General features: G+C 50.3%; 1 protein-coding gene across 5 annotated transcripts in view; it reads left to right on the forward strand.

Moving 5' to 3' along the window:
• Positions 1 to 21365, forward strand: part of FLI1 (Fli-1 proto-oncogene, ETS transcription factor) — a 104112-nt gene that overhangs the window by 22615 nt on the left and 60132 nt on the right. The window contains exon 1 of one of the 5 annotated variants that reach the window (XM_027699367.1): positions 6649 to 6881. The exons of the other annotated variants lie outside the window; for them this stretch is intronic. Coding sequence (XP_027555168.1) covers positions 6864 to 6881 — 18 coding nt within the window. The 5' untranslated portion in view covers positions 6649 to 6863. Of the gene's footprint in view, positions 1 to 6648; positions 6882 to 21365 lie in introns of those variants that run through there. 5 annotated transcript variants of the gene reach the window in all.

The following is a 21365-nucleotide window of genomic DNA, read 5'->3' on the forward strand; positions in this document are numbered from 1 at the left end:
GTCTCTTTCCTTCCCCTAGAGCTCTTTTCCTTCTCCTGGAGTCCCTTTCCTTCTCCTGGAATCCCTTTCTTCCTCCTGGAATCCTTTTCCTTGCCCTGGAGTCCCTTTCCTTCCCATGCGGCTCCTTTCCTTCTCCTGGAGCCGTTTTCCTTCCCCTGAAACCCTTTTCCTTCTCCTGGAGCCTCTTTCCTTCCCCCGGAGCCCCTGCCCAGGCAGCCGTGCCAGCTGGAGGCTGGTGCCAGGTGAAGCCCCTTGGCCTGGGCAGAAAGCAAAGGAGAGGGTGGTGATGTTCCCGGTGTCCCGGCATCACCCCTGCTCTCCCCCTCCTTTCCTCTGCCGCGCCTGGAGATGATATTCCAAAGCTTCTGCGGAAAGTGGTCTCCAGCCCAGCCCTTGGAAGGAGCACGAGGATGGATTTTCCACCTCTGTGCAAGCGCGGGGTTCGCGCTTTAAAAATGGGTTTAATGCAACCATAGCGTTTGTGGGGCCGTACAAAGAAGCATATTCATGGAGGCAAAATGGGCTGCGTGGCTGGAAACAATATTGGGTTTGTTTCTTGCTCTCACTCGGCCTGGAAAGTTTACAGAAGCCCGAAAGAGAGAGGGGGGTTAATTCGTTTTAAGGACAAAACAGGGAGGTTTTCTTTGGAGCGGGCGACGCGCAGGGCACTGCCAAAGCCCAGCAAGGACACGTCCTCCCTCCTGCTGAACAGGAGAACGGGCTGCTCGGGGACAGGTTGCAGGGAAAGGATATCCTGGGATTTCCCTTGTTTCGCAGCGGGGATGATGCTGAGGAACCGAGCGAGGAGGAGCCGCGCGGGCTCGGCCCGCAGGTGCTCAAGGATGCGCGGGTGGAGCAGGAGGAAACCTGGGCAGCGGGAGAACCCGGCAGGAAAGGGAAAATCAAAGCCTTCACGGACTGGTTTTTCGGGTAGTGATGTTCCTACTGAGCGTATCCTCCAGCGCTTTATCCCTTTCTGCCTCTTCTTTTTCCCTTTTTTTTTTTTCCCCCCCCCCCTCCCGCCCCCCATTCCCGGCGTCCCGCAGGATTTCAGTTCCCCCCGCCCGGGCTCGGGCCGGCGGCCCAGGCACCTCCAGGGAAGGGGGGAACGGCGGCAGCTTTGTCGGCAGAAGCTGCTGTGAACTCCCATGTCGTTCTCACACCTCGGGGTGATTAATTACGCAGACACCGAACCGTTCTCTTTTGGACGCTCATTTCTCGGGGCAGAAACGCTGCTAAATTGTTAGACTTCAGCAAGTCCTTGATTAATGCCTTGTGACAAGTTGGTGCTTAAGGATTTCGTTCTTGTTTGCACCTACCTCTCTATTTTACAGAGAAAGATCCCTTCCCGCTTCCCGCTGTCCCGAGTTTTCCCGTGCTCAGCCCCAGCGCTGCGTGGGGAAGGGCTCGTGTTGTTCCCTTCCCGCTTTACCTTCAAGACACGGTTTGAATTTAGGTCGAGAAGGTGGGAGAGAAGTTGTTTGTCTGCTGGAAATGTGGCATGTTGGAGCTTTCCAAAATAAACCAGACCCCCGGGCACAAGGGACGAGCTTTTGCAGTGACCCTCGCATTTAGAGAGCAGCAACCAACCCCCTCCGCAGCTCTGCGACCTTCTAATGGCTCCATTCTTTCACAATTTACAGAAAATCGCCCCCCTCCAATATGCTGGATCCAGGGAATTTTGTATTCCAGCCTTTCCTATGCTCCTATGTTTAGAAGGAGAGGAAGTGTGGAGGGAAAGGGGAGCGAAAAGGGAAGAAAAAAGAGAGTAAACGCTAAGGGGGAAAAAATGCTTTAAATCTTTCCTGTAAATCTCCAAATATATGAAGTCTGAGGAACAAATTCAAAGCAGGCACGGACGCCTGAAGAGAAGTTAGAGAGAAATATTCTGTTCCATTCAAGCGCATCAAGGGTCTCGCTGAAGCCTTGTTTGGCTAAGGTCAGACGAGACTGGGTTCTCCAATAAAAATAAATCTCAAATTAATTATGGCCTCAAGCGAGGGGCCAGACGTTTGGAGCTAGTGCACTGCAGTCTGTTTTCTTGGCCTTCAGTATTTTTGTTTTTTGTGCCTTAGCTTTCCAATAATTGCGGGATGGGGGAGGAAGGGAGGGCGGGGGTGGTGTTATTGGGACATGGGGCTCGAATAAAAGCAGCCAGGACACTGCTCACCCCTCTCTCCGCCTAATTGCGGTGCAGCTTCAAAGCTACTGCATCTTCTCCACACCGCTTTTAAGACATTATGCTTTACTTAGCACCGATTAGCAGGGAACAACTTTCCGGCTTCAAGCTCCCAAATCTCATGTGCTGTTCCTGTAGGGAGGAGGGACCCGATCCTTCAGTTGTGGGGCTGGAACACTCCACTGATTCCTTTTTATTGCTGGAGCTAAAAAGCGGAGCTTTGCCCAATTAGTTTAGTTTAGAGTTGGGATTCGTTTCTGGGGATCAAATCCCAGGGCTGCAGTTTGGGCTTTTTGCTTGTGAGGTTGTGGGTTTAGAAAATAAACACAACGCGTCGCGTTTTTCATCCTGCAACGGAGTCGGTGCCAGAGGAAAGTCAGACCCGGAGATTCCAAGCGTTCACTGAGGCTGGTGGAGATTTTCCCCTCTAGTAAAGGCTGGAGTAGGATAAACCCTGGCCTTCTGCAAGTACACAATGATGGGAAACGTTGTGAAACATGATTATAGAGAAAAGAATATATAGGAAGATATATACATATACAAAATATCGCTAGCACAAGTTACTTTATATATATAAAATATATATATATATATATGTAGCACATGTAGCACAAGCTACATGTATAGACAAGCTGGTTACAACAAAGAGGACACTTTGTCTCAGTTAGTGCAAAATGAGCCACTTTCTGGTGACAAAACCCGGGTGTGGCTGCGGCGTTTTCTGGGGCTCCCCTCCCGTGTTCACTGCGTGAGTTCACAGCGACCCCAGGCTGGGGTGAGGGAGCGCTCAGCTGATGCTGTTGGGGTCAGATGGGGTGATAGAAGCGAAATCCCCTCTCCCATCCTCCGCAAATCATATTTCTAACCTGCGACTGAGGCTCGGGAAGGTTTCCATGATGTTTATTCCTATGGAATAACTCGACGGTTTTAATTGCGAAGTGATGCTCGCTCGTGGGAATTCCAGAAGGAAAATCCATGTCTTTAGGGTTCTGCAGTCCCGCGAAGTCCTGTAGTTCCCGGCATGGAACTCCACTGAGGGGTTAATTCCTTTGGTACTGCCCGTGAACCAGTGACGGGCCCAATCCCCCCAGAGCGTCCCTATTCGTTTCGGTCGGATCACCCAAAATCGGCGTTTTCACCTTCTCCAGGTGAGGCTACAGCCGGTGTAACCCAATAATAAAGACGAGGAGAGGAGGTGGGGACATGCCAAGAGCTTGAGATCAATATTGAACAAATTAAAAGCTCGAGAATTTCGTTTCATTCATAAACGCAGTGAAAGGAAAAAATCATTCTACCAATAACTGAGGAGTAACTGATTTCTACCAGCCTGTCCCAGTGTCAGCATTTGAAATCTTCCGTGGTTGCCAAGATCAAATGATTTTCCAGATGTCTGGTGGTAACCACATTAAACAGATCATAATTCCTTTGCTGTATGTACATGTGCATCCGAACGTCGAGCAACAGATTAAAAGTTGCGCACATTGCTCAGCCCCGTGCGCGGCTTTCTCTGCCGGGCTTTGCTCCCTTCTCACTCAAACACAGTTAAATACTCAGTTAAATAGCAGAAAAATACCCAAAGTCACCGCACAATCACCTGGGATGATGCAGAGCTTTGGCGCACGGAGGTTGTGAATAGTTCAGCCTTGTTCGAAACGTTCCAGGTAACTTCAGGGGTGGGTTTTTCGGAGGGGGGGAAGAAGGAGGGAAGAAAAAAACAAACAAAAAAAAACCCCAATGAAGCAAAGCTTCTATTGTTACGTTATTTGGGAGGAAAAGAATAGATTGTTCGGCTTGTCTGAGGCAGTGTTTGACAACTTCGCTCGTTATTTTATCTCTTGGATTTTCACAAATGTTCTTTTAGCCCAAACCCAAGAGGTAAAGCAGGAACATCCCTGTCGGACCCGACCTAACAAGTGACCCGACCTGGCACCGTTTGGAGCCATCCCCAGACATGCAAAATAAGCCCCTGAGGGTCACGGTGCCCGTCTGGCCACAAAAGGCAGAGCTGGGTTCCTAAAATATCTCCAGGTGGGAAGGAGCGGGGTCTGTTTGGCACCTCCCCGCCTTGGGAGCGCTGGGGATGCTCGGCGGGGGCCGGGTTTGTTTGTCCCCTCGCCCGGAGCTGGGCAGAGGCTGCCTGGGGAGGGTCGGGCTCCTCTCCCGTGAGCTGGGCACGTTTTCAGCTGGTTTCTCCCCACTGTCTGTCCCGCAGCCTAAGCCCAAAGTGCCCTGTGGGGTCCGTGGGTGACAGAGGCTCTTTCCACGGGATTTTTTTCCCCTTCCTTTCGCGGTTCAGGTCCTCAGCCTGTCCTCTTCCTCACCCCCCGCCCTCGTTGCTTTTCGGGGCTGGTGAGGAGCGTTGTCTAGAGAGGAAACCATTTGGGTTTTGAAAGGATGCGTTTCACTCTTCCCTTTAACCTCTCGCTTTTCTGGTCGCTGCAGCCTCCTGCCATGTGGTAACGCCGAGGGGGGAGCGCGGACAGAACATTGCCGGGGGGCAGACGGGACGGAGGGCAGGGAAAAGGCAAGAGCGATGCGGAAAGCAAAGGGTTAACTGTGATTTCTTTTAATTGAACTCCAGTTCTTGTGGCCCTAGGCAAGGGGGGACCTGACCCCGCTAGCAGCATCCAGATGTGCAGCTCTCCGGGGACCCCGGCGCAGACCCCTGGACTGTGGAGCAGACAGGGGGGGCCGGGGGGTGGGGAGAGGGGAGGCGGCCGGGCTGTCCCTCCGCTCCCCCCCTTCACCTCCCGGCTGCGGGCGGCCTCAATCGCTGGCAAGCAGCGAGCCCAAAACCTCCAGGTCTGGTCACGTTCGGCCCCGTGTCTGCATCTGAACTCCAAAATTGTAGCTGAATTGATGAGGCTAATTTCGGAGGAGGGGGAGGGAGGGGAGGGAGGGGCAAGGGGGATCTGCAGCTCTCTCCTGCCAGCTTCGGGCTCGCAGAAATAAAGTATTAATAAGGCATCTCTGCCGCAGCCGAGTAGAAACACTAGTGGCATTATTGCATTTCCCCTTTGGAAGGGGCGGGTGCAGGATAACTTTGGACATCATTTTGATTTCCCCCAACCCCCAGCCCCCCTCCCCGTGGTGGACTAAAGACAGGGGGAAACAAAAAGCCTGGACACAACTGGCACTGGACAAGGTAATCCATCCTTCCCACCGAGAGACCCGACGCGCAGGAGAGTCCTCCTGCCTTGACACTTTTCTTTCTTGGCTTCCCCTCCTTTTATTCCCCGCTCTGCTCTTTCCCTCTGCGGCGTTTGCAGAAGTGGGGCAGAAAGGAGCCCCGAGTGTTGCATGATGTGTTCCGCTGCTGCTTATTTTTGCGAGGGAGGGGGGAAGCGGGGGAGCCGCACAGGCGGGTATTGTCTCCTTTCCTCGGCTCCTCTGGAAGGTTGCAGCTTTTCCCGGAAAAAGGAAAAGCGCCTTTTCTTCTCTGCTGATCGCTCCCGTTTGAATGAAAGGGAGAATTGCACGCCAGGGGCTCGCCAGGTCTAAAATGAGATTTAAAGGCTGGTGGTTGAGGGTTTTTTGCGTGCGGTGCCCGTTAGGACACGGCATGGGAAGGGAAATTTCGGCTGATTTGACAATCACCGCGAATTGTTGTCGTCTTTAGCTTGTAAAGTGGGTTTCCCTCCTCTCGTTTGAGTGAGGTTTTAACAGCTTAGCGAGAGACTCGCACCTTGAGTGGGAAAGGATTCCCAGCCCCTGGAAGAGATGGCTGGACACCCATCCGTCCCAGTGTCTCCCCCTCAGAGCCCGACATCCCACCCCTCGATACGAGTGGGACTGAGGGGAAGGGGCGAAAGTGGCAAAAAGCCTCCGCTTCCCCGCAGCCCCATTCCCAGCCTGGATTTAATTGCTGGAGTCGTCTGTCTGTCTCACATTATTGCACTTACCGCTCATTTCTGGCAGGGACCGGACCCTCGTCTCACGCTCCTTGCTGGGAGGCGTGAAGGAGGGGGAGCGAAGTATGCTTTAAATACATTTTTTTTTCTTTTCTTCCCCTGCCCGCCGCGACCGAACCGTATTTACCGTTTTCTCCCCTTAATTTTTGCCGGTGACTGGAAAACGCATTAATAAAAAAATCTGTGGGAAGAGACGGAAATTCAGTGAGTCAGGCTGAGGCTGCTCCAGCCAAAAGGAAAAAAAAATGGCAAAAACCCACGTTAAACTAAACTGTGGGATGACACACGGCGCTGGCTAAGACGGGCTGGGGTGCAAGGCAAGGGCTGCTCTGGACTGGCCGCCCCAGCGACAAACAAGAGCTGTGACAGAGGTACCCATTGTTCTGCCCCTTCTTATCTAAATGGACCAAATATCCTGTATGTAAAATATATATATTTTCAACAAGAAGGCAGGACCAGCGGAGAGACGAAAGTTTCCTCCTCGAGTGACTTCACTTCCCAAAATTAGCAGAAAAAAACGTTTCATCCGGTTAACTGTCTCTTTTTCGCTCTGCTGCAACAACCAAAGTTAAAAAAAGAGAGAGACGGAGAGAGAGGGAGGAAGGGAGGGAGAGAGGGGGAGAGGGGGTACGGAGTGAGCAGCAAAACCGCTGGAAGGGCAGCGAGAAGAGCGAAAAGAGAGAGAAGGATAAAAAACTTCAGGAGGCGTCGGTCGCAGGCTAAACCGGGTCAATGTGTGGAATATTGCTGGTCCCGGCTGGAAGTTATTCTAGATGGACGGCACTATTAAGGTAAGGGGGGCAGGACGGGCCGGGGGTCCCCTGCAGCCGGGGGGGCGCCGGGAAGGGGCGCGGGGCTGGGGCCGGCTCCGGCCGGGCTCTTCTCCTCCTCCTCCTCCTCCTCTCCTCCTCCTCCTCCTCCTCCTCCTCCTCTTCCCCGTCGGCCGCCGCCGCGTCTCGGGGCTCTCCCCGGGGCTCGGGGGGTTCGCAGACGCTCGTCCCCGCTCGGGGGGCTCGGAGGGGCAGCGGGGCCGTGCCCGGCTCCGGGAGGGCAGTGCCAGCTCCTGCCCCGGGGCTCGGAGCGGGCTCGGAGCTGCCCCGCTGTGCCCCGGCCCTGCCGGGAAGGCTCCGCTGGCTCCGGTGGTCGCCCCTGCCTTTGCTCCTGCAGTCATTTCTTTTTTTTTTTTTTTTTTTTTTTTTTTTTTTTTTTTTTGGCGGGGAGTTGGAAGAGAAACATCCCCTGGCTTGGGGAGAGGCAGCGGGAAAGGGAAGCTGAGTGTGTGGCAAATAAACCACCAACATAACCAACCTCGGGTGGCCTTGAGCAACCGGGGACGCTGCCGGGGCTTGGAGAGCGGTTTCCCCTCCTTCCCCCCCGTCCCACCGGCCGGTCCTCCAGCCTCTGGAAAGATAAACCGAGCCTTTCCAAACCCCTTGAGGTGCTTCCCAAAGCCCAGGCGGCACAGGGGGGACTTTCTGGCTTTGGGGGACCCTGCTGCAATTCTTACGGGCTCTTCTTGAGGGAGCACTGTAGAACAGGAGCAGTTTGAACAGAGGAGCCTTGAAGCAAGAGACGCTGTGGGTGTGTTTGGGTTGGAGGATTTCGAAAGAAGATGCCTATCGCCTGGGTGGGGTGTCATTTCGTCTTAAAAGTGCTCTTTTTTTGGTGTGTCTTTTCTTTTTTTTTTTCCTCCTTTTTTTTGTTTTTTTCTTTTGCTGACCCGGGTAGAAAAAATGCTGCAAACTGGCAGGAACTGAAACTTTCTCCCTCAGATTGCAGCTTGTGACAAGTGCACGGTTTGGAAGGGTCTCAAAAGAAGGGGGAGGGAAGGAGATGGGCAGGGAGAGAAAATGGAAAGAGGAAAGAGAGAGGGAATGAAAGGGTGGATGTCGGAAAGGAAGGGAGAAAGCATGAGCGTTGAAAGCACAAAATTCGGGAGGTATGTCAGGAATAAGACAAGTTTTCCCCTCCACCTCCTCAGATCCATAGCAAAAGTAACCTGGGCCTCATTCAGGATAAGTTTAGTGCACCACAACCTTCTTTGATTTGAGGAGCCCTAAATATTGTGCAGTGAAAGTGCAGAAATCTCCCATCTGTAGATGTGCTGTGGTGCACACATGGACCTGCTTTGCTGCCCAGGCCGTGAGCCCTGAACGGAGCTGAGTATTCCCATCCCGCAGGGAACTCCTGGAGCCCCGGGAGCTGCTCCCATCCCAGGCAGCCCGTGTTGAACAGAGCTGCTGCTCACCCGCAGCCCCTGCGGTTCGGGGATGAGGAACTGCGACACTTCGCAGCTCCTCTTGCAGTCACGTTGGGAGGCTGTGGCCGAAGGAGGAACTCACTCAACGCATCCCAGGTCACTGCCCTGGCTCCCGGCCCTGCCCACTGCCTGCTCTGCCCTTGTCCTGCTTCTCTCCTAGGCCAGAAACGATCTGGCTGATTGCTCGGACAAACGGCATCCAGAGACTCCAGATCTCCTCCCGGGCTCACTGACTGAGCTGTTCCAAGTTGCTGCAGGTGCCCATGTCCTGTTTGCCACCTCTGATAATTTTCCTTTTTTCTGAGCTCAGGGCTCTGTGCTGCCTCCGGGATTATCTGAGATCTCTTGCAAGTTTTCCTAAAAAGTGGGTCCAAGTAGCATTAACCCCACGCAGCGACAGATTTGCTGCAGAGAAGGGAAGGGTTAGGCCACCTTGCCTGGCTTGTCTCAGGTGAAGGGCAGCAGGAGAGGATGTGGCTTGAGATGCTGCAATGTTTTTGATGTGCTGAGCTCTCCAGATAACCTGTGCTGCAGGGTAGATCCTCTGAATTCTAGGGCACAGCAAAGCAAACCCGTCCACATCCAGAGAAAAGCAATTTAAAAGCAATTGTGCCTTAGTTCTGCTCTCCCAGAGTTGTACACGTTGATTTATCTCAGAGCTGTGTTTGTGTGGGGGAAAATATGGCAGAAAGATGCATGGAAGTGACTGGAGAGCAAGAAAAACACAGCAAAAGGCTCTTTCATCATCTCCAGCAAGACCAGGGGAGGGAGCAGATGAAATCTGAGTTCCGGGGCGGGTAAGAAACGTTTCCCTCCCCAAGCTCAGAAATATTCCTGTCAGTGCAGGGAGCAGTGCTCTGTTTGGGAGAGGGCTATGCAGTCCAGATGATTTTCTTCTTGAGCAGCTTAAACTTGGCAAGTGACTCTCTTTTTTAAATTTATGCAAAACTATTCCACAGACTGATTGTTTTAATTGAGCCAGAGACTTTTAGCTGCATGTTTGGCAGGTGCAGGAGTTTGGGTCGAGTCTGCTGTGAAAATCTCTCCCTTTGCCCTGCAACCTCTAATATTGGGTTGGTACTTTTCTCTCAGTCTTTCTGTGCCACTCAGAAAGAGTCTTGGTGACAGATTGGTTTTACCCACATGGAATAATTTAAGTGCACACCTGGCCAGCTGCAGGGGAACTTTGCAGTGAAGGGGTAAATCCACTGGAACCTTGGGCACTCCTAAAGGCTCCTGGGGAAAAAGGGCATGGTCAGAGGATAGATGTGGTCAGGATTATCCTGACCTACACCTGCACCCTTTGTGGACATGGCACACAAGTATGTATTAAAGTTGGTTTCAGAGTTTTGAACCCAAACCTCATGGATATAAACATATGATATGGAACCAGCTCAGGACTGTAAGTCATCTTTCCCCACCAGGCATGACTTACATACCATACGATATTACTGAGCCACCACAACAGGTCCAGAACACCTCTAATTTATTCACAAAAGATTTTATATCTTGAGGAGAATTAGATCACTTACTGAGGAAGTGAGAGGCAATTTTTGCTGCATTCTTCCAATAATCTGTTTAATGCCTGGCATGAGAAGTGGCCTGGCTGGCTCGAAAAGTGCCCTCTAGAGCAATGCTCAAAGGTCTTTTCTGGAGGAGGAAGAGCAGCAAACCTTTCTGAGTTCATTCCTAGATTCAGCTCACATTCAGCACAGAGCACTGGCAGAAGATGATTTGGAACCAGGGAAAACCCCCGACATTTGTGTTTGCACTTATTATAAATAGTCAATAACATTTTTATTGTACAACTCCAGGTATTCCAAATGCCATGTTCTGTGGGTTAACCCCTGTTTTGATTAGCTTACATTGTGTTTGGAGTGTTTGGTTTTTATTGCCTCAAATGAATTCAAAAAAGGGTCCATCTCATCAGCAGCAAGTTGCCCGTGCATGGACTTCCTCACAATAACAACTGGTGTGGTTTCAAACTGGTTTAATTGTTTCACTTCCACTTTATGTGGGGAGAATAATTAAAGCCAATACACTTGCTAAAGCCTGGCTGTTAATAAGAAAGTGCATTTTGTGTAGCTGCTGCCTCCATTCTGTGCAAACATCTTTGTGCCATGGCCATAAGAGAGGCCACTGAGGGACGTTCAGTGAGGACTTTGCATTTCCCAAGGAGGTGACGACCAGAGCTGTGTCCCTCCAGGAGAAGAGGACCCGTGTGTTGGTGTTGCCATGGCAGAGGGTGGGGTAGGGTTTCCAGAGCAATCACTGTTTCTTGTCGTTTGTGAACCGTGGGCGTTCGCTCTCGCCCTGGAACTCGGCCCTCAGGAGCTCAGACTAAGAACGTGTTCCCCTTCTGGGCCAGTTTCAGTGTCTGTTTGGCCCTTTGAGGTCACCCTGGCTCTGGTCCCCAAGGGATGACCCTTCCTGGCAAAAGGGCATCGACTCCCAGGGCAAACTCCCAATCTGCAGATTGAAAAAATGACAAATAAATCAGGAAGATTTGAGGCATGACAACTTTCCACGTTGCTGCCCCTCGAAAGCAACTTGGAACAAAACCATCTGGAATTTCCAAGGTATAACTGACGATGTTCCCTCATACCCTGGCCCCTGTTCAGGACACATTTATTATATATAATAACTTTCTGATATACAACAGCAAAAACCTGTTAGAAATGTTTTATAATTGGGATATTTGGACAGTGCTGCTTCGTTTTCCCTCCAAGATCTGTGTGAAAATGCACATCTTCTGCCTCAGCATGAGCTTAAATCACATTGTCACACTGACACTCCAAGTGTCCAGTGCTGACTCCCACTTGCAAGTTAACACTGGGAAAGCTTTTTCCAAGCCTGTGGCATAATGTTTCCTGCTAAGAGAAGGATGGTTGGTCTGAAACAAACCTAATACACAACAAAACAGTACAACTGCTTAGATTTTGGGTCCTTGGGGTTTCACTCAGAGGCTTTAAGGAGGTGCTGAGAGCCCTGTATAGTTTCTCTGCACCACTGTGGATTTTACCTGAACAGGATGTGGTCACTTTGGGTGGTAGCAATGCGTGTCTTGAGGATTTCATGCTTTTATTTTAGTTATTAGTTTGAATTCTGTGATATTCCTGGGGGAAGGGCCCAGCTTCTGTCAGTCCTTGCAGCATCTCTTCTAAGAAGAGTTTTGCTGGTGTGTCAGGGTGTTACTTTTTGCAGTATTACAATCAAGAGCAGCAAAGGGGAGGGTTGCACCTCGAAGTGAGGACTTAGATGACACTCTGAGAAAGTGAGATATGCTGGGGAAGGGCATTTATAGCCATTTTTGCAGGAAGCAGAGTTTATTTCCTTCAGCTCTCCCCTTCCTGGACTTACAGGAGGCTTTCCTCTTGATTTCAGCTCCCATCTGCTCAGAAGGAGCAGGTCTAGAACACCTGAATGTACAACCTCATGGCAGAGCATCTGCCATCCTGTTTTTCCCTGTAACACAGCCGTGTATGAAGTTCTTTTCCAGCCCCTCAGCAGCTGCCTCCTTCAGTTCCTCCTCCTGCTTGACTTTGCCTGAGCACTTACAGAGAGACTCCACGTCCCACCTCAGTGCAAACATGCACCAGCAGGAAAATTAAAGGAGCCAAGGGAGCCTTAACTTCAGATTTCCAGATATTTGTGGGTTTGCTAAACCCCTAAAGCTGCAGGAGCTTGGTGTTAGTGCGTGGATGTGCACGGCTCACCTGGCAAAAGCAGGGCTGATGCATTAAGCTCAGCTCTGCAAGTTGGTTTGAAGGCAATTCTCCTCCAAAATGTAGAATTCTCGTTAGATCTTTTCTCCTGAATTGAACAGCAGGGTCTGTGCCTCTCTTTGCTCTCCTGCAGGTGAACACAAGTGCTCAATGCACACTGGCATGTAAAAAGAGCTGCCTGCAGGGCCCTCAGGGACACAGGGCTGTGTCACACCCCCCTGGGTGACACCTCAGAACACTTTCTGAGCAAACAAACGATTTTGGGTGAGACTGTGAGTGCATATTTATAGCTGGGTTGGAAATACAGACTGAAATATCAGCCCACAAATGTTTTCTGTCTCCTTCTGGGAACCATTTGCCTGCTGGGGGACCCGAGTCTTTGGTGCCCTGGGTGTTGTGTCCCTGCAGACCCCGGGCAGTCGGGGTGCCCTAAACTGCACAAACAGCAAGGGTGGCACAGGACAAGGGCTGGTCTCCCCTGCTGAGCTCCAAATATCAAAGCCTGCAGAATGTGAGTGCATTTGCTGCTTGTTTTCTCTCTTCCTCTCATTACCCAGGCCGCATAATTACTGATGCATATCTGCAGCCAGTAACACCGATCACAAACCTGCCTCTTGTAGTAAAGCCGCAAACGTTCCCTCCCTCCTCCCCCACCGCTGCCACCAGCAGCTTTTCCTTTAGCTCTGAGGCATAGCCCCGAACAAAAGGGGGGTACGTTGGTCTGAAAGGCATTTCAGCATCTCCTGACAACCCTTCTGGTCCTCCAAAGAGCACCAAAGGCAAAGTTTGGAAATAAGGACCACCAGTGTTTGACACTAGAGACACTTAATTGTGTCTAACTCTGTTTTGCTCCCATGTTTTAAAGCCAGAGCCCTAAAACCAGGGGGGTGTAAGGTGGGGTTGTTGGGGTGTCCTGTGCAGAGCCAGGAGCTGCACGTGAGGATCCTTGGGGGTCCCTTCCAGCTCAGGATAGTCTGGGATTCTGGGATATTTGTCTAATTAAGTAAGCAGTTAAATTTGAAACAGCCTGTAACTAACTCCCCTCAGCTCCCAGGGGTGACTGTTCCCTCTGACAGCCAGGCTGCTCCCTGGGTGTTCCACAGAGTGTTCTGGTTCTGTTCACAAACACACTGATTAACACTGGAACACTGGCTAAGGGGCACTGAGTGCACAATTCTCCCTGGAAATAGAGGTGAAATCTCACAGACATCGTGCAAAATCTCAGCCTTTCTTCTCTTCATCATCAGTCTGATGCTGTAAAGAAAATGACCCTCTTCATGTGGGTCAAACATTCTTTCTTTTCCTGACTTTTTCCTAAAATTCAGTAGGAAACACAGCTCCACACGGGCTCCTGTAGTAAATGTCATGGATACACCTCAGCTTGTTGATTTATTTGTACATATCTTGTTCCAGCACACACTGAGAGCTCAACCAGAGCTGTGAAAGAGTAAGAAACAACTGAAAAAACCTTATAAATCTCCCCTCCCCAGGCTGACAAAGCTGCACACCCAGGAACTGAACGTTATTCTGGCCCACACTTGTCAATCAAGGGAGGGAGAGAAAATATTGTAACGGGCAGCAAAGCTTTAATTAGTCATTTACTGATTTCTCATTCAGCAAAAAAACCTGCCCTTCTTAATAATGCTGGTTTTGATCTGAGGGGAAGAGATAAATCAGCAAGAATACAGTTTTTTAGGTTGGGTGATGAGTGAAAAGAAGAAACTATAGTAAGGTTTGGTGGGGTCAGGGGAAGGTGTGGTGAGTCCAGGAAACCGATTTCTGCGTGATGAGAAAATTCTTATCTGAATGGTTTTTATAGCAGCTTTTTCTTCCAAAAAGAAGATAAGGAAAAGATTAGGAGAGGTTGAAATACTCTTTTTGCAGCTAAAGGCAGAATTTGGCTCTCTGGTTTCTTCTGAATAACTCTTCTTGCTGTTCCAAACTTGATTGACTTATAACTGCATCTGAACCAACCTCACATCAGTTCCTTTTTATCAGCCAAAGTGAGACTTCCTGTGCTCCACAGTCTGGTTTCCTGATGTGTTTCCTTTTTCCTTTTAACAGAACAAAGGAAACTGTAACTCCTCCGCTGCTCCTGTTCCAAATCTCCCTGGGACTTCATACAATGTTCGGCATCGAACATTTCCCTTGTATTTTTATCCCTGCCCGGTGGGGCTGCCTGGAGTGACAGTGCCCTCTTCATCTCTGCTCGAGCTTTGCACTGCCACAGCTGCAGAGGGGCAAGAGCCCCGGGGATGTCGAAATAAAACCACTTCCAGAGCAGTGGGTAACCCCCCCTGGCAGCTGCTGGTAGCTCTGGGCTACCAAAGTAAGGCAGAAAAGGGAAAACCTTTACCCAAAGACTCTGTGTGTTACTAGAAACATGGGGTTTGTTACAGCAAATATCAGGTGTTGAGGTCTCACTGATTTGGACACGTTTGTCTGGGGGAACTTTGGTTTTTGACCCTGGAACTGGGACTTTTTGTCCTGAAATAGGGAGGCCAGTGGCAGAAATGGTGCCCAAAATGGTCACACCCACACGAGGCAGTGCCCTGGTACCCCCTGGAACTGGCAGCCCTGTATATTGTAATAGGAACTGTTTTCAAACCACCACACTGAGTGGCAATTACCCTCTTCTCATATCTGTTTTTCCCTTAGCTGTTATGGGCTGCAGTCCCCTTTCAGTCCTGCCATTCACACCAGGAACATCCTATGGATGCAAACTCCAAATTCTGCCTTGCAGGAAGGATCCTGTCTCCCTTTGGAAAGTCCTTTTCCCCAGCTGACAGATACTGAGATACACCATCCCTTTATCATCTCTGCAGGTCAGAGCTGATGCTCTTTCTTTACAGGAATCACAAGTTCTTGTTCACTGGAATGACAAGAATCACTTGTCTTCTTGTTCTGGAGGCAGAGCTTCCAGAGAACCCTGCTCACCCAGGCCCCAGGGAAGAGCAGGAGCTGGGTTACTTTAAGCAAGGAGAAGAATCACCATCCTTGCCCTCCTACAGAACTGCCTTTCTGCAGGTTTTGGTGAACTGATTTGAGGTTTTCTCATGTAATACAAAATCCTGAGCCTTTGCATTCAAAAAGGTCATTTTTAATCAAATGGTTTTGGATTGTCCGGCAAAAAGCATCAGAAAATTATATCCCTTCTGTAAAATCCTGGGGAAAATTGAGGAAGTTTTGCCTTTTCTGCTGTGTTCTGTTTATGGAACAATTTCTATTCTATTTCTAATTCGATTTCCATCAAAATTCCACTGATTTAATCCCTATTAAACTCAGAGGATTTGTCCATGAGGGTCATGTTGCAGATCAGCCTTCAGGACTGGCTCCTGATTAGAACCAGAAGTCGTGACTCGTGTGATTAATTCCTTGTATTACGGGAGTTGTCCCCAGAGGCTCCACCAAGAGGAGCCTGGCACGTACATGGAATAAGAGCCCAAAATCTGAGCAGGCAAAGGAAGAAAACAAGGAGGAGATGAAATGCAGGAAGCATCTGGTCACTCAGCAACTCACCATCAGAGATGTAAAGAGTCTGTTCACAAGTCTGGAGTTAGAACTGGGCAGGGATTGGGAGTGGAGAGTGGACGTTGAATGTTTTTACCACTGATGCACAGAAAAATCGCTAGAGCCAGAAATTATGGATACAGGGACAAGCTCAGGAGGGGACAGATCTCCTGCAAATTGATCCCAAAAGACTGAAAGTTATTGTGAGCAGATCTCCCAGCTGCTGGGGTGTGTTTGAGGCACACTGAGGATCCACATCACTCCTGCTCCTCCACACACAGTTGCTCCATCAGGGATAATTTTGCTGCTGCTGCCAACCCTAAACCCAAACTTGCTCCCAGAATTCACAAGCCGTGAGTCGTAGCAGCCTTCCTTAATTAGATCTAATATGCACATGTGTATCTTTCCACAGCACAAATATTTATATTTTGGTGATATTTCTAAACTGATACATCTGGCTTCATTAGACCCAACCAGGCTTTAGAACAAGCACTGTTGGGCAAGAACTCACAGTGTCATCCTGCAAATATTGCAGGAATTGTCTGTAACAGGACAGGAGAAAGAATGATCTCAAGGGAGGAACTGAGGCACAGAGCAAAGCAAAGTGTCTTATCAGGGTCTGGGATGCTTTTAACGGCCCATATTTCTCCCGAATCCCTGTTCTCCCAGCCCAGCGTGCGTGGCAGTGTCGGGTGTGTGTTTTACCCAGCTCGGGGGAATTCAGACGGTGCTCGAATGAAACCTGAGCCGTCCCTGGGCAGCCGGAGGGAGCCGGGGCTGTCACTGCCATGGCCCGCGGCCAGCCCGGCTCCTGCCGCTCCTCCAGCCCTTCTGCACAGCTCACGGGACACCTTTTCATCCTGCATGAAGTGGAGGAAGGAGCAGGGACGGGCCCAGGCTGAAGAGCAGCCAGGGCTGCTTACCCAGGGAAATTGTACAGAGGGAGATGCAGAGCAGCACTTGCCGTGGTACCTCCTAGTCCTTTTCTTCTGAAAAGCATCTCCATCCTCTCCTTGGCAGTGACACTGAGTCCTCTGGGTTGTGGGCAGAGTTTTACAGAATTACAGAATCCCAGAATAAGCTGAGTTGGAAGGGACCCACCAGGATCATCGAGTCCAACTCCCGGCCCTGCCCAGGCCCATCCCCAAGAGTCCCACCACAGGCCTGACAGTATCATCCAAACCCTCCTGGAGCTCTGGCAGCCTTGGGGCTGTGCCCACTGCCCTGGGGAGCCTGGGCAGTGCCCAACCAGCCTCTGGGGGGAGAAAGAGAGGAAGAAGCTAAGACTGAGTATAGGACAAAAAGTATTTCTGTAGTGAGAAGTGACTGCAAGCTTTCCCATTGCCCAGAGAAGCAGCAACACGCCACTGTTTAAATGACAAGTGAACACCAAGAACACAATAAAAAGGACATGGCAGTTGTAAGCAGTTGGTAAGCAAATTGTTTGAACAATCAAGTTCAGTCTCATTTCTACCACTGCCTAATCCATTTAATCTAGAAGACATCATTTGGATGACTTAACACTTTTGTGGAAGGCTGTGTAAAACAGTTCCCAATATGCATCCCCATGTGACCCTTTTTTGGTAGGAAAAGTGTTTAACTCTGAGTCCAACACACGTCTGCCTGGGACACCCTGTCAGTGCTACAGATGACACCAGGCTCTGTCCCCTTTGCTGGGTTCCACAGGGCATCCCAAACCCAGCTCCATAGCTACAGGAATCCTTTCCCTTCACAGCACTTCCAGAGCAGCAGGCAAAGGTTTCAGCAAAGGGTTGGAGTTCCTTCCCTTTAAGAAGGGAAAGCAATGCCTTGAAGTTCAAGCTTGCCTGCTATAAATCCTCTGGATTTGCACCACGGTGTCCCAGAGCAGACGTGTTCTCATCCTCACACAACACGGGGTGGTCACTAATGGATGGAATAAGCTTGCAGTTAGCTCCCTGCTCCTCAGCTTTGGTATTCCCATATGTCATCTGTGTCTCAGGAAGGATGTAATTATGGTTGGTCGTTAGTGTTATGAGTTATTTGTGCTCCAGCAGTGCCTGGAGGCCGGCGTGGGCTCTGCTGTGCTGAGGAGTCTGTGTAACAAGAGAGTCTTCTTCAAAATTCCTGAGCAGTGAAGAGAGGTTATGGCACTTAATCTGAACTGCAGAGTGGGAGCAGTTCTTGGGCTCCATCTCTGCTGTCAGACATGACCACGCACTGTCATTCCCTTCCCAAAATCTCCAAGGTTTCTGTGAAGGATGGATTTTCTTCCCACCCCCACTGCTCCCCATTGCAAAGGCCTTCTGTTACTTCTTCATTCTGAGGTTTGGATACTTTCTTCTGATTTTGGGCTGACATTTGCTCATGCCTGATTCATACCTTTCTCATGCCAGCACTACTGGCCTTAGCAGCACTTTCCCTTCCCTGACCTTACATCCCCAGTGCATTTACAGACCACTGCCATCCCTCACCCTTTGTTTTGTGGGGATAAACACAAATCTTCTACTCTCCTTCACACCCTCCTCCTCTTGGTTGTTCCTTAGCCCTCAGATGCACCTGCTTCCATGGGAATTTGCCCTTTGGCACATTCCACTGGAGTGGCACAGGATGTTCTCAGTGCTTGGCATTAGCACACACTGGAAGATCCCTCCCTGATGCAATCCCAGCATTGGGATGCTTTGGTTTTTTTAACTTCTGGTGAGTCAGAAAAATCTGTGAGAGGTTAATTCACTCCAGTCTTTGTCTCAGACTGGTTCAGTCAGCTGTTCTGGCACTGTATGAGATCAGGCATCTCACCTCTCTGTGCTCCAGTTTCTCACCCACAGGAGTAACTCCTCCCTTCCCTCTCTGCCTGGTGGGAATGACTCTGGCTCTGTTCAGCAGCAGCAGGGACAGTGACCTCAGTGCAGACATGACCTGCAGTGCCATGGCATGAACAGACACTCTGTTCCTGCCATTCTGTTCTTTATTAACCATCCCCAACCTTCCCCCATGTTCCTGAGGTATGGGTGTAGTTACCAACCTTTGGGTCTTGCACATCTTTGTAATGTGGCTTTGGAGAACTGCAGGAATGTTTTCCCTTAGCCCAAGGACCATTCTGAGCTGTCCAGAGGAGCAGGAAGGGTGTGAAGTGCAGCAGTTTGGCAGTTTTGCAGCAGTGCCCTGGTGAGAGAGGCCAGCAGAGTACGTGCCTGTGGAGCTGCTCCATTGATTCACACTCGGAGCACACACACAGAGCCAAAACTTCAACTGGGCCTAAATACCAGATGGCTTCTTACATAAGCCAAACTTTTATGTGTTTTAAAAGCTAGCAGCCAATGCAGCTCAGGCCTGGTTGTCCCTTCCTTCCATCCACTCCTTGCCCTTTTGCAGCTCGGTCGTTTCAAAACTACCAGCTGCAGCCTTCCAAAAATAGAAAAGGATTCATTAATCACCATAACCGTAAGCCACAGAAACTCTACCTTGTGAGCAGCACTTTGCTCCCCACGTGCTGTTCTGTGCCAGCCTGCAGGAGCTGAGGTGTCCAGGGAAGTGTGTGTGCTGGGGAAGGTGTGTGGGCACCAGCACGGGGGGAAACGTGCAGGGAACAGGGCGGGGGAGCAAAGGAGCACAAAGAGAGCAAACTGTGGAAAGAAATCTTCCAGGTCCTGACAAACCATTCTCCCAAGTGCTTCCCAGGTCTTTCCTTGCCCAGGTAATGACCACAGCTATTTGCAGGGCCCAAGGACTCAGCTTTGCAAGGACAGCCCTCCCTTGCTGAGATGAACCTCCTCAGGAGGAAGGTGTGTGCTGTTTTCACACATCTCTGATTTTCACCACCCTCTGATTCCCGTCCCTGTCCCCAGATGTGCCTTCCCAAGGCTCCTCCAACTGCCCCTGAGTGTGTGGTGCAGGTACAATGAGCTCTGTCCTTCAGAGTGTCTGGTACAGGTGGTGTGGGCACAGTTTTGTCCCCACAGGGCTCAGGGAGTGTGCAAGACACTGAGTGATCAAAGGGCTTTGTAGTTCATCAACTGCAGGAGGGTGGTTGTGCTCTTGCCCTGTATAAATTGCAGGTTAAACTGGTAGAATTAAACAAACGGTTGAAAAATGGATCTGTCTCAGGCAATGCTAATTTTCTATGTATCACAGAGTCACAGGATGCTTTGGGTTGGAAAGGACCTCAGAGATCACCTCGTTCCACCCCCTGCCATGGGCAGGGACACCTTCCACTAGCCCAGGTTGCTCCAAGCCCCATCCAACCTGGCCTTGGACACTTCCAGGGATGGGGCAGCCACAGCTTCTCTGGGCAACCTGTGCCAGGATCTCACCACCCTCCCAGCCAGGAATTCCTTCCCAATATCCCACCTAACCCTGCCCTCTGGCAGTGGGAAGCCATTCCCCCTTGAACTATCACCCCATGCCCTTGGCAAAAGTCCCTCTCCAGTTTTCTTTCTTCAAAAGTCATTTTGTGGGACAAGTCCTTGGCTCTTGTTTTTCCTCTGAACCTCTCTGTGACTAAACCCAGTTCTGCAGGGGCTTGGATTCATGGAGCTCCATTCCTGCTTGGATGGATGATATTTCACTGCTAAGCACTGCCAAGGTGCTGAAGGGGGCAGGATGCCCAGCTCCCACCCCAGGGGGAGTCCTACAAAGGATAGTTTTGCTGCAAGAGTAACAAAAAAAACCCCGAAAAACCAAACATGGCATGTTGTGCTTAAAACATGAGCTCATGATCCAGGACACTTGTCTTCCATTCTTGGCTCTGCCAGTGACTTTCTTTCCAGCCTCAAAAAGCCAATGAACTCTCAGGCAGGACTGGTCATTCCCTATTTATCTCTTTCCTAGATTCCTTCAGCTGTTTGGAATAGGAGCCATCCCCCCGAGTGTGTTCACCCAGGGGCAGCTTGAGGTTTACTCATCCTGAGTCAGGTGGTGGAGTATTTCCCCGGGAATTGTGTCCAAGATGTGCACTTGGTTATTCACTCTTGGTTATGACTCATTTAATGGGTTATGTAGATAAGGAGACTTCTAGAAGAGAAACATGTTCAGAAACATGTTCAGAAACCTGACACTATCTGTAACAACGTTTTCTTAGCATCTAAGATGATAGTCAAGCATCTATTATTTAGTGAGAAGATAAAGAGGACTGATCTGCCCTCTGGTATCTCCTCTGCTCAGCAGATGACAATCAGCTCACATGTCCCTCTTGCCAAAACTGTAGACTTTGTGGAGAATGAAACCCTGCAAGTGGAGTCCTTATTCCTCCTCCTCACCCAGAAACCCTGAGCAAACTGGTTTCTGTGCCTTGATTTTCCTAATTGTAAAATAATAATGGGTAATGCTTCTCTGAGGTGAGGCTGAATGCTGATAAATCTCCACAAGGAGCTTTGTAAGCCCTAGATAAAGAATGTCTAGGTGCCTAAAATGCCAGAAGAAAATCGCTCTGAAATCAGGTCCAAAGCAGCTGGATGAAGAGTTGGGATTTTGCAACCAGGAAAGATGCCATTTATAGGATATAAATTGTTCTGGTGCTTATGAAACAGAAAGAAACAGGTTCTGCTGTGCATCCTCCACAACCCCAATCGGCTGCATTTACAGGAACCTCAGGAGACACCTTGTGCTGAGCTGGTGCAGCCCCAGCCCCTCAGCCCGAGCAGGGAGGGGGGAATCCCACGGGAGGGCAGGGACACCAGCACTGCTCGATCTCCAGCCCTGACAACCAAACAGCCAAAGGTCCCATTGGTTCTGGCTGCTCCTCCTGAGCAGAACGGTGTGGAAGGTGCCAGGGAAGCCCAGCAAAGCGCTGTGGAAGGTGC

This window comes from Neopelma chrysocephalum, unplaced genomic scaffold (assembly GCF_003984885.1).
Source record: "Neopelma chrysocephalum unplaced genomic scaffold, ASM398488v2 Primary Assembly neopelma1_138, whole genome shotgun sequence".
In the NCBI taxonomy this organism is placed as follows: Eukaryota; Metazoa; Chordata; class Aves; order Passeriformes; family Pipridae; genus Neopelma; species Neopelma chrysocephalum.